Consider the following 16,254-nt stretch of genomic DNA (forward strand, 5'->3'; position numbering starts at 1 on the left):
AAGCTGCAACTGATTTACAATGATGCCATATGTGCCAATCCTGGCAATTCCAATGAAGTGGTTGAATTAGAATGATGTAGAGACCATTAATATTCAACCACTGCTGCCGATTTATATTCAATTCAAGGTGTGGGTAGGAGGGACAGCCCCGTTAATGACATTAAGGCTCTAGTAACATGTCCTGGCGAGATGTCTGTAGGAAGGAACGGCAGATGCTGGTTTAAACCAAAGAAAGACACACAAATCTGGAGTAACTCAGCGGGACAGGCAGCATCTCTGGAGAGAAGGAATGGGTGACGTTTCGGGTTGAGACCCTTCTTCAGCATGGAACAGTCTGAGGAAGACCACAAACGTTACCCATTCCTTCTCTCCAGAGATGCTGCCTGTCCCACTGAGTTACTCCAGTTTTTTTGTGTCTATCTACAGAGATGTGTGGACACTATCACCAACCACCATCCTATTTTAGTGTCATCTGCAAATTTACCCATCATGCTGCATATATTTCATCCAAATCGTTTAAATAAATGTTAAATAACGAGTCCAGCATCGATCCCACTGGCCACAAACCTCCAGTACGAAAAACACCTTTCCATCATCATCCTCTGCTTCATGCCATCACGCTATCCCATGCAAGCTAACCTTCGAGGTTAGCCTATCATTGGAACACTGTTAAAGGCCTTGTGAATTTCAATGACGATGTCTACTACATAGAAACATAGAAAATAGGTGCAGGAGGAGGCTATTCGGCCCTTCGAGCCAGCACCGCCATTCATTGTGATCATGGCTGATCGTCCCCAACACTACAGTAGTGTTGAACCCCAAGATGTTGGTGGTGGGGACTAGCAATGCCATTAAGCATCAAGGGGAGGTGGTTAGACTTACTCGTATTGGGGATGGTCATTGAGACATTTTTAAGCGGTGCAGCTGTGACTTGCCAACTTCTCGGCCCATGTCAGAATATTCTCTGGGATTTGCTGCAAGCAGGTATGGATCGTTTCATTTGCTGACGAGCTGCAAATGGTATAGAAGATGGTGCGATCCATATCGAGCTCTCCATATTCTCATCAATTCCACCCAGATCCCAACAGTCGCCTGGGGCAATTTACAGCAGCCAATTAGCATACCGACCGCACATCTTTGGGTGTGGGAGGAAGCTGGAGAACAAAGGTAAAACTTCCCTGATCACCAGCATTCCTTGATGTCACACGTGGTAAGATGCTGCCGTGATGTCAAGGGCAGTCACTCTCAACCCACAGCCATGTGAAATACAAAAGTGCTGGAGAAACTCAGCGGGTGCAGCAGCATCTATGGAGCAAAGGAAATGGGCAACGTTTCGTCCCGAAACGTTGCCCATTTCCTTCGCTCCATAGACGCTGCTGCACCCGCTGAGTTTCTCCAGCACTTTTGTCTACCTTCGATTTTCCAGCGTATGCAGTTCCTTCTTAAACAAAACGTCACGTGAAATACAGTTGTGTTCATATTTGCTTGAATTTTATCATAATGTTGTGCTATTAGGGTCATAGTGAAGATGAGGCCATGAATGTGTTCAATTCTACCTTTCCTTCTTTCAACCGGTAGAATACAGGCCCATCATTGGATAACATTGAGTTGCAGTAATGACACATGTGGGTCAGTCAAACCGTTGTGCTGGTCACTGATTGTAGCAGAGGTAATTTAAAAGAAGGAAACAAACAGAATATGACCCAGATTATTAAGATATACACTTCAATAAGGCTTTCCTTGTGGAGTGCGGGCACTATTTTTAAATTGGCCCGTGATCAAGGTCTACTGTGCATGACACAAAAACTGAGAGGCAACAGGCAAACCCGAAATAAACTCGAGGATCAATCTTAGGTTTGAAAGTACAGAGGGGGGGGGGGGGGGGGGGGGCAAAACAAGGGAGACACAGAGAGAGGGATGGAGGTTCAGGAAGAGGGAGGCGATAATTGTGCAGAAAGAAAATGGGAAGAAGAGGAGCTTCATAATTTCAAGGCCTGGGGGAAGAACAGGCAGTGCTACAAGCAACAATGCAAACCGATTCATGACATGAATCACGTATAACCGTGGCGGCAAACCCCAGGGGGAAACCTTGAAATGAGCTCAGCATGAAAAATATTCCCTCCCCAAAAGAGAGAAATTATTAAAAATATGACAAGCAAATAGATCACAATAAAAAGATAAACACAGGGATACAGACTAACCTTGCTCTTGGAAGTACTGCATTCAGCTAGAAGGTTCCTGCAGTTTTTGTGTACATTCACAGCACAGTCTACAAAGAAACATACAGCTATTAGAAAAATTGAAATAAAAACAGAAGCTGCTGAAAGGGAGGGGGCGGGCAGGGGGGGAGGGTGGAGAGATGGAGTGAGGGAGGGGGAGTGAGGGCGGGGGTGGGGGGGGGGGGAGGGCTGGGGGGGGGGGTGATTGAGGGAGTGAGGGGAGAGTGATGGAGTGAGGGGAGAGTGAGTGAGGGTGGGCAGAGAGTGAGGGCAAGCAGGGAGCGAGGGCACGGGGGTGAAGGGGAGATGAATGCAACGGCATGCAAGGAAGACTGGAGTTACCCAATCTACAATCAACATATTACACTGTCCTTCATTAGTTACTGGATAATCATTAACTGGAACCTTTGTCTCCTTACTTCAACCCTATTTAATAGTCCACTCTGTCTGTCATATTAACAGGAAAGGTTATTGGATAAAACCAATCACCTTTTTGAACCATTTCCCCACAGCAACTATGCAAGTATTGACTTCATGGATGGATTTTAAAGTTAAAAACTGTTTTACACAAGTAATAAGATATCAGCACAAATGGATTCTTCATTTAAACAGCAGTAAGCAGCAGGTATGTGCCCCAAGCAAGCCTGACCTTGTTTGATACACTCCTTATTACAAAGGTTGCAGACAAAGAAGAAACTTGGATGGCACATCATCAAAGAATGTGCAGCTGGTGCTCAGTTCAGCCAGATTTGCTTATAAATTTCCAACAGATGAAGTTACACAAAGATCAAAGACACCAGGAATTAAAGCTTTCTGCAGCCTTGATGGTGCAGTTACATTGAATATATCACCTCTGAGGGCTGGTGATATCGTTTATGAGGAAATCATCACCTTGTCCACCTCACCGCATCCTTTTGGACGGTTGGCAATTTTATACCCTGGATTTCACTCAAACCAATTCTAACAAACAGAACCTGAAAGTTGTCATAAAGATTGAACCTCATCTCCAAGGAGACCTAATAAAATCCTCAATCGTTTTATCTAAGAACAACTGGCAATAAAGCATATTCTGGGATCTGGAGAGCATCAACATTCAATTACTGTAGTAACCTTACCGCAATTGTGAACTCGGTTACAGAGTTAAGCAGTTGCTCCAGCAACTAAACTTGCCTGGCAACCCAGCGCAGGATGGAATAAGTGCAACATTGCCTTTTCCATAACGCAAGGCTCTGGCATACCTGCACAGGTGGATGCTAGAGGCCTCGAGGTGTAAATCAAAGAGGAGGTTGCTTTCACAATCTCCTGTCCAAAATTCATCTTCAAACACTAATATTAATTTCAGTTATTGAGAGGTTTTGTGAGCCAGAAGCAATACATAGAATGTTACGGGTGCAGGTGGACCCTTTATTACAGCCATCCTTGCTCTGGAAATTCACCCTCACAAATCACTACCCAAAAATCTGAGGTACGGAATGCAATTGAGTCTCACAGAATTTATGTGAGAAAGTAAATTAATCAACACAAAATATTTTTTCACTCGTATAAACCCCTCTTGCTCAAAGTCAGCACAATGCACATTCTGAAGAAGGGTCTCGACCCGAAACGTCATCCATTCCTTCTCTCCAAAGATGCTGCCTGTCCCGCTGAGTTACTCCAGCAGTTTGTCTCATCTTTGGTGCAATCCAGCATCTGCACAATGCACAGGCTCCAGTTGTTGGTAAAATACAGGGTTCCCAACATCCACACTCGAGATAACAGAGTTATATGATAGACAATAGACACAAAATGCTGGAGTAACTCAGTGGGATCGGCAGCATCTCCGGAGAGGAAAAATGGGTGACGTTTCGGGTCGGGATGCTTCTTCAGACCGATAGACTGAATTTACTCATAGGTACCCAAATGATTTAAACTTGACAGAAGTATGTGCAGACATTTACAGATTTGGGCCACTGGGAACATCAATCTAAGTGGCTCCACGTCACCCTGTTCTCTACTCCCTCTTGTGGTACGGGCAGCTTTCGAAATGAGAGCTGCCACAAAATAAATGAGTACGTCAAGAAAAAGATTGAGTACAGGAGTATTGTGGCTCGATAATCCAGTCAGATGGGACATTAATTCAAATCTCACCATTGCAGGCGAGGAAGTTAATTTTAATGAAATATATATTCACATAAAATGCAGCATAACCTAGCGGTAAACGTTTCATTGATTACCTTGCCTCAGTATTTCTCCAGATTCAATATCAACTACAAGAATCATTGCTGGATGATTGTAAGAGTCATAATGCTGGATGATTTCAATGCTCATAAATAGTAATTTTTGCACACCACAAGAGCCTGAGTCGACAAGTTCTGAAGAATACATCTGCTAATTTAAATCTTTGACACGTGGCAACAGAATCCGGAAGTGGCGGCGCTGTTAACAGCTGCGGCTCGCCTGCAGTCCTTCTGTCTTTACTTTTTTCTGTTGTTTTTTTTGTCTTGTTTTGGTTAAGTTTTAGTTTGTTGGGTTGTGTTAGAGGGGGTGGAACATGTTCTCTGTCTCTTCCTTCGGGGGAATGCGACTTTTTCATGTCGTATCCCCCTTCTCTGCCTCCGTCTGCGCTGAGGCCTAATGGCGGAGCTGGCGGCCTCCAGCCTGCGACTGACCCCGAGGCTCCGGAGGCAGAGCCAGCCAGGTCTTACCAACGAGAAGCTGGCCGTCTTCGGGGCTGAGCAGCGGTGGCCCGACTTGCTGGTGCGGCGTTCTGGCTTTCGGCGGCGGCCTGGGGCTGATGCAGCGGGACTCGGAGCTGAGACTGCGGGACCCGAAGCTGGGGCGGCGGCCTGGAGCTGGGGTGGCTGCCCAGAGCTGGGGCAGCAGCCCGGAGCGGAGACTGCGAGACCCGGAGTTGGGGCGGCGGCCCGGAGCGGAGACTGCAGGACCTGGAGCTGGGGCGGCGACCTGGAGCTGGGGCATCGGCCTGGAGCTGGGGCAGCGGCCCGGTGCGGAGACTGCAGGACCCGGAGCTGGGGCAGCGACCTGGAGCTGGGGCATCGGCCTGGAGATGGGGCAGCGGCCCGGTGCGGAGACTGCAGGACCCGGAGCTGGGGCAGCGACCTGGAGCTGGGGCATCGGCCTGGAGATGGGGCAGCGGCCCGGTGCGGAGACTGCAGGACCTGGAGCTGGGGCGGCGGCCCGGTGCGGAGACTGCGGGACCTGGAGCTGGGGCGGCGGCCCGGAGCTGATGCTGTGGCGGGCCGTCTCGGAGCGGAGATGGCGTTCTGGCTTTCGGCAGCGGCGACATCACCACGGAGGTCCGCTGGACTGGAGAGCGGCATCTCCGGCCTGGATCGACCGCCTCAGCGCAGAGGGAGAACAAGGAGGGAAGAGATGGAAACTAAGACTTTGCCTCCATCACAGTGAGGATGTGCTTGGTGAACTCACTGTGGTGGATGTTTAATTTGTGTTTATTGTATGTTTTGTTATTATTGATTCTGTGTATGACTGCAGGCAACATAATTTCGTTCAGACCGTAAGGTCTGAATGACAATAAAGGATCTATCTATCTATCTATCAATGACGGAGATTTTAATTTGTCATCGGAGCAGATTCCAGCACTGCTTACAAATTAAACATGAATCAACAGAATTACTTCAGACTGGCTCCTCATTATTTGTTACTCCCTCAAAACAAACAAGCAGAGTGCAATCCCAAAGACGGCTCATCTAAAGACAAATCTATTCCTCATTGTAAATATAATATTAAGGTACAATCTCATTTACCATGTTACATTACTTGCATTCGCTTGTAAGTATTTGAAATGGCAAAGATATTAAGTTTAATAGCTCAAGCCGATCGTGTAACAATGACTCTATTCAAAACCCTAAATAAATAAACCCGAATCAGAGTACTTTGTTTAGTGTTGGGCTTTGTACAGTGCTATAGGACACAGAGGAAATTGACTGATGTAGTGCAAGGCTATGCAAAAAGAAAACTGAAGTCTAAACGGTGTTTTATCATTAATGCTTTATTATTATTAATGTTTAGTGTTTTCTGAGTCATTCGTAACTGTCACTGTATGTCATGTTGTTACTTGTGGACAGAGCACCAAGGCAAATTCCTTGTATGTGAATACTTGGCCAATAAACTTACTTACTTACTTCTTCCCCTCACCATAGAACAATGCAGATCACGGGAAGATTTGATGGAAGTATTTATAATTAAGAAAGGACAGGGAAAAGTGAAACAGATGTAAAATATGCAGATGGTGAGATGTCAACAGCATTAGAGGTCACGCCAAAACTATAAAACACTGGCCTATTATGTTCAACATTGGTCACCACATTACAGAAGGGATCGGAGAGCACACTGCTTCAGCCAGCAAAGGAAAATCTTTGATTAAAAGATTGAATTGACTAGGGATGTTCTTTCAAAAATAGGGGTATTTTAATTATCAATTTTCTCAGAAAACCGTTCAATAATTAGTACGGCAGGATTTAAATGACATGAATTTAAAGTAAAATGTTGGATTAGAAGGGAGTTCAAAAAATAATGTTCTCATTCAAATAGTGGGATTCTAAAACTCATTACCTGTTAAGGTGTAGAGTTAGATAAGCTCACATTTATGAAGTAGCTGGATGAGCATTTGAAGTTACCCAATTAATAAATTCACAGATCACAGCTGGATAAAGCCAGATTATGCCAGCCATGGACAAGGGCTTGATCCTGTGACATCTTTGAATTTCTATTCTGCAAAGTATATCAGTTGTCAGGTAAAATATTAAATGTGAAAATTCAGAGACAGGAGAAGATTGCATGTAGGGATGTGCATGTGACACAAATATACACGCATGCATGCCTTGGACTTCACAAATGGAAGACGAGGCAGAAACCTGAATATTCAAGATTAGATTGGAAAAGTAGATAAAGGATGACGTTGGTAAATGGGATCTTCGTCTTCTTCTAGCATATGGCGTGCACAGCCTAAAGTTGTAGGACAATTTGTTCTATTTGATCTTATTTGATTGTGCACGCCGGGTGGGCAGGTGCTATAGACTTGCACGGGAAGGTAGACGCTCCCGCCCCCACGAGTCTCGGGGAGATGGGGCTCATCAGCCTGGGAAGGCAGTCCATCTAGTAGAGGGAAAACTCTGATTTAAAATCTCCACTGCCTTGTGGCCATATCCAGTCAGGGAAAAGGCTCCAGGAGTAAACCTCAAGAAAATCCAGAGTCAGAGCCCCTAAGGCAGTTCGTCGTTGTCTACAACCTCGCTCTGGCAGCTCCTGCGACGGCGCTGGTGCCAAACTGTAACGGCCCCACTGTTGCTTTGGATCGATCAGCGACGTGGAGGACAGGCTGCATGGGCAACAGCCTGTCCTCCATATGACATGGCCCAGGCTTGCATCCGACCAAGATGCATCACCCATGGTCAGTCATGACTGAGACGGGCCCTACACGCCGGGTGGATTGCATTCGTCGAAACAGGGCGGACCACATGAAGGTTGCAATCTTCCACCCCGGTAAATGGGATGAAAGCCATTTACTGGAGTGAAGGATAAATGTCCACAAAGCCTAGTTGGACCAAATAGCTCTCTTCCACACTTTGGTTCTTTAGTTGTACAGAGGAGTCGTGGGTCAGTTTCTCCATGAGTTATAACAGGATAAAAGATGACCGTGGTGAGCAGATTTAGAGCCAGGGTAATGCTAAATAGCTCCGGCGCATGTGGCTGGACTAGATTCAGCAACTTTGGCGTAAGAAGGGAAAGATCTATGTGAAAAGGAGTAGGCAAGAAAGCAATATTTTACCTTGAAAGGAAATGTTACTTCTTAAAACTCACCTCCTTCATAAAGTCCATGATTCATGCCGGGGTAATCTTTCAAGGATATGAGATAAATAAACAAATATGAAGCAAGATCTGACAAGAGCACAGTTCTTTTAATGACTTTTGCAAAAAGAACGAGATGTACAACTGACCTTATGCCAGCTGCGAGTCCAGACTAAACCTCAATGAGAATATTTATTCCAGACAAGTCTCTATGGCTGTGCATTATACTGCTGACTCCAATAACGCTCTATATTTTCCTTAAAAAATGCATGCTCCACTCTGCCCTAAGGAAACCATTGACATGCAAAGAGCACTATGACCAGACTGTAAACTGAGCAAGTAGTCAGTGTGGAGGGAGTTTAGAAAGCTGGGAGGAGGTCTACAGGAAGGTCTTTTTTTTTTAAATTACTTACCAAGGTCTCATTCCATTACATCCAAGCCTAGTCTTTTAAGGTTGCAATGTTGACATTAATCTGGGTGGAGCAGGTTGCGCAAAGCTTTGGTGCCACACAGGAGGCAGGAACCCATGCCAAATGTTTCAGAACTCTCCCTCGATATACTGCCACTGGCCTAACCTCAGCTAAAAACAATATCACATTAATCCTTCGCTCCATAGATGCTGCCTCACCCGCTGAGTTTCTCCGGCATTTCCGTCTGCCTTCACATTAATCCTTGATATTTCTTGTTTGTTGTTCTTAATTGATTTACTCACCCAGCACTCGCCCGTTTTAAACATTGACAATGACAAAAGCCCAAGACACGAACCCTGGACCCAAAGTCATGCAAATTCAGATCCATTCTCACCAGCATTAGATTCCAGTGTTAATGCATTTTACCTCCGTGTTAAACAGTCTAGTGCTGCATTCCATCATATGATTACATAACTACCACAAATGTGGTGGCCCAGTGTTTTAACTGTGGCAATTATAGATTCAGAATCACATAGCAGGTAAACAGGCCCTCTGGCCCAATTTGTCCCTGTCAATCAAGATGCCCATCTATTCTTGACACATTTGTCAGTGTTTATCCAATATCCTTCTCAACATTTCCTATCAAGTATCCATCATGTAAATGTATTTTAAATGTTGTTATTTTACCTTCCTCAACCACTTCTCCTCACAGCTTATATGTACCAGAGCTCAGGTCTGCTATCTATACACAACATTCATACACTGAACAACACTGGCCATAAGATGACAACATTGTGATGATGGCCTGTAAATGCTGACACAAACCAGGAACCTTCAGTGCACATTGAGATAGAAAATGATGACATGTACAACGCACCCATCAACAAAATGACACTCCTGGGGTCACCTTAAATATCCAAACAAATCCTGAGGGGTTTCAACAGAAAGCCCCCATGGAATCTACAATAGGCTAGCCAACTAGATTAACAGGGGATTCAGCTTGATCGCCATGACGCGGAGGGCTCGACCGTGGGGGCCAAGATCGCCCCATCAACGGAAGGTTAGAGGCCCCCGGCCACTGGAGGACAAAGAAGGGAAGAGATTGAACATTTTTTTCACCTTCAGTCACAGTGAGGAATGTGGAGGAGTCACTGTAGTGGATGTTTATGTTAAAATGTATTTTGTGTGTTCTGTTGCTTTTTATTGGTATGACTGTATGGCAAATCAAATTCCTCGTCTGTTGCAAAACATACTTGGCTAATAAGGTATGATTATGATGATTGGCCGGGAGGGAGTTGTGGAGGGTGGTTTTTTCTGATTGGTGGTGTGTGACCAGTGAAGTGCTGGGTCCACTGTTGTTTGTTATCTACATTAACAATGTAGTTAACATTGTTTGTAAATCTGTGGGTGCAACCAAAATTGGGGATTTAGTGGACAGTGATGAAGAATGTCTAAGTTTACAACAGGACCTAGATCAGTTGGACGTTGGCAAATGGAATTTAATTCTGACAAGTGTGAGGTAATGTACTTTGGTGTGTCAAACCAGGACAGGACTTTAAGAGGGGCCTCAGTGGCAACTTTTCAAATGAGAGGAAAGTTCTTATCGGGAATGAGCTGCCAGAGGAAGTTCATAGGTCATGTGATTGGAGCAGAATTAGGCCATTCGGCCTATCGTCTACTGCACCATTCAATCACAGCTAATCTATCTTTCCCCCTCAACCCCATTGAAACATATAAGCTATAGAAACAAATACAATTATGACTTTCAAAAGACGTCTGGACAGATATGGATAGAAAGGCTTTAGAGGGAGATAGGCCAAATGCAGACAAATGAGACTAGCCCAATATGTCAAGGTGGGCTGTTTCTGTGTTGTCCCGTTCTGTGATTCTATAACTAGAAACTCCTTATAAACTGAGACAGCCTAAGGACTCTACCAAACTCCAATACAATAGCAGAATCGTGGAAACACTTAACAAGTCAGGCAACATCAGAGAAGAGAAAAACAACATTTTTATTTCAGGTCGATTGCCTGAAAACATTAACTGCATTTTTCTGTTTCCATTTCAGATTACCCAGCAGCCAGCTCTTGCCACCGTATTTACTGACACTGTCCCAGGAAGCGCCTGAATATACTGACAGGTTTCTGCAATGGCCTCAGGCAACATGTCAGCATTTCTAAATGGTTTCCGAGTCATCCTGCCAAATTAAAACTGAGCCGATTAAAAACTGTGTGGATAGCAACGCTCTTGAAAGATATGCAGAATATTCATTTAAGGGCCTGTAACACTTATGCGATTTTTACGTCGACTTGTGGTGACGCCTGTTTCGTGGTGAGTAGTCGCCTAAAGAGTCGTACATTTTTCTGGTCACCGCTGGATTTTCAACATCTCGAAATTTTTCGGCGACCTGCTGCGACAATGACGGGTGCCGGCAAGTCGCAGGAAAAAAATCGCAGTAAGTGGGACAGGTCCTTTTATGCTATCTGCATCTTAACTCTTCATCTTTTGAGTTTATCTTTTACATAAAATATACTTTATGTTAGTTGGCAATATCTTTTCACCTTCTCCTTATTTTCCTAATCCCCTTTTCCATTTCACCCCCATACTCTCAGAGCTTCCTGCAAATAGAAAACTCGGTGATTTAGATAAAAAACACTTTCCTGCTGCACGATTTATTTTTGTCATGCTCTGCTTTTCCACAGGCAAGCTTCTGCATAAACAAAACCCAACAATTGTTTATACCAACAGCTGTAATGTAAATGGACAGATTTTATGGGACCTTTACAGCAAGAGGTTGCTATTTTGCTGACCCTCTGTGCCAATTCTGTTTAACAAAATGTGGCAGCAGTGCAGATATATTTTAGTTGCTCGATTGTCCTGTTGGGAGGCAGAATCCGAGCACAAGGCAATCAATTAAGAGCGTGAAATTGCTGAGGTGGGGTAATGGGGGAGGCTAAATCAGGTGTGTGTGTGTGTGTGTGTCTGTGTCTGTGTGTGTGTCTGTGTGTGTGTCTGTGTGTGTGTGTGTGTGTGTGTGTGTGTGTGTGTGTGTGTGTGTGTGTGTGTGTGTGTGTGTGTGTGTGTACGTGTGTGTGTACGTGTGTGTGTATGTGTGTGCGCGCGCGCACACACACACACACACACACACACTCACATACGTACACACACACTCACATACGTATACACACACACACACACACATGCAAAACATAGTCTCCTGCAAAGGCATCAAAACCAGAACATTGGCCGTATCTGTTGCACCAAATTCTATTTACATTCCAGAAGTATCTCCCACAACAAAGGAGAGGCTGGCCAGGCCAAACACCAGCCTTTTTCCAGGCATTTGCTTACCAACCAAGAGCTGATTTACAGGAACTGGCAAGGAAACCTTTATTTCAGTCAGGCTGCTCGCTGCTTGCGTCCCAATAATGACTCTGCTAATTTGCTCACTCACCCTTTCCTTCCACCAAATAGTAAGTGGGCTTCGAGCAGTCTTTAAGATGGAGGCGTGTCTGAACATGTCCACCATAGGTGTGTGATGGGCGGTAACTGCATGTACACACCTCAATTTTTGTGCTCATTTAAACTGTTAAAAATTTGCCAAATTGATCCATCCATCAAGCAGTAAAACTGGTTTTCAGCAAAGATGTTTAACACTTATTTATTGGTAGTCAGCTGTATGAAACAAGCAGGCTGTTCCTTTTCTAATCTATTTTCTTCGCACACACCGTCAACAGTCCAGAGTTCTGTCTGAGACATCAGCCATGATTGAAGGCGATCTTTGCTGACTCAGTGGCTCTCTATTCAAACACTGCATCTCAGAGCTCATCAGTAAGACCACCTCTACCACGCAGTCTGCTTTATATTCCTCATACCCACACCTCGGTACCGAAGGTCACCAACTTTCTCACTCCCAAATAAGGGACAAAAGTTCAAAATAAGGGACAAATTCCCGACGGCAATTCGTCGACCAACTCGGCCGTGGCTGGGTGACCGAAGCTTTGGCCCGGGTGCTGAACTGTACAAAAAGCCCAATCGGTGGTAAGCGAAGGGCGATGCGCTGCTGCTGCACTCCGTGGACTGCACTTTGTCGGGACGGGTGAGGCGGGGCCGGATGCGGCGCTCTGACCTGACAGTTCCCTCGACCCGAGTAGTAGCAGTCAAGACAAGGGCAGTCCCGTATGGGACAAACCAATTTAGCTCAATATACGGGATGTCCCGGCTAATACGGGATAGTTGGCAACCTCAAAGCCTTCCGTCACAGCTTGAACACAAGGAATGGCACAAGATTGTTTTTCACCGACACAAACAGCAGACCCATGTGGTTTTCCTACAATTTCTACTGTGACTGGTTATAGCTTTCATGCCTTATTATTATGCACCATATTTGTCCCTTTTCCATCTCTTTCCCTTATTTATAAATTAATTTGTTCTTTCAGTGTCATCCTGACCTTCTCCATTTCACCTTTTTGCCTTCTTTTCATACCCGGCTTTTATCCAACATCTGCCAATTAAAAAAATCATCATCTGTATCCACCGATCATATTGTACCTTTTCATTCCTCTAGTTTCCCTCTCCCCCGACTCTCAGTCTGAAGAAGGGCCTTGAACCGAAGCATCACCTAATTCTTTCCTCCATAGATGCCGCCTGACCCACTGAGTTACTGCAGCAGATTGTGTCTATCTTTGGTGTAAACCAGCATCTGCAGTTCCTTCCTCCACCTATCACTCGCCAGGTTTTGCCCCACTCCCACCACATTTCCAACTTTCTCCCCAGTACTATAATTAGTCTGAAGAAGGACTCTGACCTGAAACATGCCACCTATCCATGTCCTACAGTGATGCTGTCGGACACACTGGCCTAAGCCTGTACTTTGTGTTGTTTTTAAATCCAAAGTGGTTCATAGGAATTCTACCAAATGGAAAGATGCAATTTATACAAGGTGATTTCAGGGCAGATGTAGAAAGGCCTTAAAACAGGGGTTCACAACCTTTTTCATCCCGTTTACCCCTGGCAACTTTAATAGCACATAACACTGTTATTTCACTTATTTATGAACAACTAATGAGGAACAGATACCGGTATACCAGAACCAAACACAGTCAGTCAATGCGAAAAAAAAAGTACAAATCCAGAATCAACAAATTTACCCCCTGGGTAGGCAAATTATACCGCCTGGAGGTAAATTTACCCCAGGTTGGGAACCCTTGCCTTAACAAAAAAAAATCATTTCAAGAGATGTGGGCTTCACAGGCAGTGCCAGCAATTAATTGTCCATCACTGATTGCTCTTGAGAAGGTGATGATGAGCTACCTCCTTAAACTGCTGCAGTTCTTGGGGTGTGGGTATAGCCACAATGCTGTTTGGGAGAGAGCGTGAGGATTTTGACCTAGCATCAGTGAAGGAATGTCAATATACTTCCACATCGGGATGGCTTGTCATTTGAGGGCAACAGTTTTGCCTCTGAATTGAAGGATAGTGGATCCAACCCCCGTTCCAGAAACTCGAGTACAAAATTGAGGCTGCAGCATCAAGACAGTGTAGCAGGGTGAGGTTATCTAACCCCAACTTCATTGGTGCGAGACACTTGAACGACAACACTTTCTTGTTTGGAAGCTTGTTTTGGGAACTGAACTGAACTGAAAAACCATGGCCATCACTCTGATGCAATGCTGTGGAAATGCAGTCATGTTACAAGAAATCTAGCTGCATGTTTATGACCTATGCCATCAGTGCAAAGTTCATGTTCATAAGTTATAGGAGCAGAATTAGGCCATTCGGCCCATCAAGTCTATTCCACCATTTAATCATGGCTGATCTATCTTTCCCTCTCTACCCCATGCCTTCTCCCCATAACCCATGACACCCGTACTCAAGTATTCCACTATCGATGGCATCGCAGCCAAAACCCAGTCCCTAATATCTTCAACTATGTTCTCACAATGTAAAGCTAATAAAGCCCAGTCAGACTGTTGGCCGCACAAGTGTGAGAACCACAAATCCTTGTAAAGCATACAGAAATAAAATTCATGCCTCGTGAAAGAAGAAAGACAATAAGTAAAACATTAAGCAATGGAAACTTTCAGAATGGAAGAAATTGGTAAGTTCTTGTAAGAATTCAGCTAAATTCACAATAACAGCTTTTTTTTTGGCAGAGTAACGTACTGAGGATGTCAGTTAAACTCTGAACAATAACAGCCTATTGCACTTTATCTGTTTATTTATTGTGTATATATATGGTCTATGGTATAAAGACACACTGAACTTTTATCTCCTGTTCTGTATTATGTTTACATATTCAGTTGTGCTGCAGCAAGCAAGAATTTAATTGTCCTATCAGGGACACATGACAATAAACTCTCTTGACTTGACGAGTTATGACTCAGTTGATAACTCTCCTATTTCTGAATCTGAAAGTTGGTGACTTAAGTCTCACTTCAGAGAGCTAGACGTGAACAATTAGACACGCGGTGCATCATCAAAGTTTGGGATGAATTGAAACTCCACTCCATCTGCTCTTCCAGATGAATATAAAAAGTCCTAAAGTAATAAAAGTAATTGCTGACTCTCCGTAATGATTTTTTAACCTTTGTAATAGATTTTATCTGAACTGCAATATTTTCGAGACAGAATGTCGCCAAAGATTCTCACTAATTTCTACAGATGCACTACAGAAAGTACCCTATCGGGATGCATCACAGCCTGGCATGACAACTGCACTGCCCGAGGTCGCAAGGAATGGTAGAATTATGAGCACAGCCCATTCCACCTGGCAAACCTGCCGTCCTAATCAATTTCATCTACACCTCACCCTGCCCTGGGAAAACATCCAACATACATGGACCACCCACACCCCGGTCATCCTTTCTTCTCTCTTCTCCCATCCGGCAGAAGATACAAAAGCTTGAAAAGCACATACTAGCAGATACAAGAACATCTTCTTTCCCTCTGTTATACGACAACTTCTTGCAAGCTAAAGCTGAACTAATCTTCCCATCTACCTCGTTATAGTCCTTACATTTTTTTTTTAATTGCACTTTCTCTGTGAATGTAACACTACTTTCTGCCTTCCATTTCTTTTTCTCCCTTGCACTGCCTTGATATATGTGGTATGGTTTGCCTGAATAGCACCCAAAATAATGATTTTCACCGGGCAAGGATATACCAAGATCAAAACCAAAATAAGTGTTTCTAGAAATGTTCAAAGTTTATGCAGCCAAAAGTGGATTTAATGTTAATCACACATCTGATGTTCCATAAACAATGGTTCTTCAAGTGCTCATCTATGTACTTACAAAATGTTGAGGGTTTCTGCCTCCCCCTCCCTTTTAGGCAGAATTCCAAACACTTAAGAGTGAAAACATTTTTCAACTTGACCTTCAACTAATTAAAATAAATCTATGCCTGGTAGTTATTTTTCTAACTAAGGGTAATAGTTCCTCCTTGTTCACCTTGTCCCGGCCTTTTCAATTAAATATTCACCCATTCTCCTTTATTCAAAGGAAAATAAATTTGGCCTAATGTCTAAATATCCCTCCAGTTTAACTCTGCACTCAAGTTTGGTGTAATAAACAGAACAACAGATTCCAGCTGTAGCTGAGCATTAATTGCCTTCAACCTTCTTGCCACTGGACCAAGACGTTACTCTGTCAAGACCATGTGCTGTGGATATGTAGCAACCACTTCATGTTAAATGATATATCAGCCACAGAGATTGTCAATTCCTCAGGACTGGAGTCAAAGCAAATCATCCCTGTCCCTATGGGAATGCTGATGAAGTGTTCTGGATTGACCTTCCTACTCCTACATTCAAGTAA

The 16,254-nt window shown here is 44.2% G+C and overlaps 1 protein-coding gene across 2 annotated transcripts in view; it reads right to left on the reverse strand.

Moving 5' to 3' along the window:
- The window catches only part of LOC129711101 (rho guanine nucleotide exchange factor 18-like), a 144,399-nt gene that overhangs the window by 33,668 nt on the left and 94,477 nt on the right, over positions 1–16,254 (reverse strand). For both annotated transcript variants that reach the window (XM_055658497.1, XM_055658496.1), the window contains one exon: positions 2,202–2,269. In XM_055658497.1, coding sequence (XP_055514472.1) covers positions 2,202–2,269 — 68 coding nt within the window. The remainder of the gene's footprint in view (positions 1–2,201; positions 2,270–16,254) is intronic.

The sequence above is a fragment of the Leucoraja erinacea genome, chromosome 29 (assembly GCF_028641065.1).
Source record: "Leucoraja erinacea ecotype New England chromosome 29, Leri_hhj_1, whole genome shotgun sequence".
Classification (NCBI taxonomy): Eukaryota; Metazoa; Chordata; class Chondrichthyes; order Rajiformes; family Rajidae; genus Leucoraja; species Leucoraja erinaceus.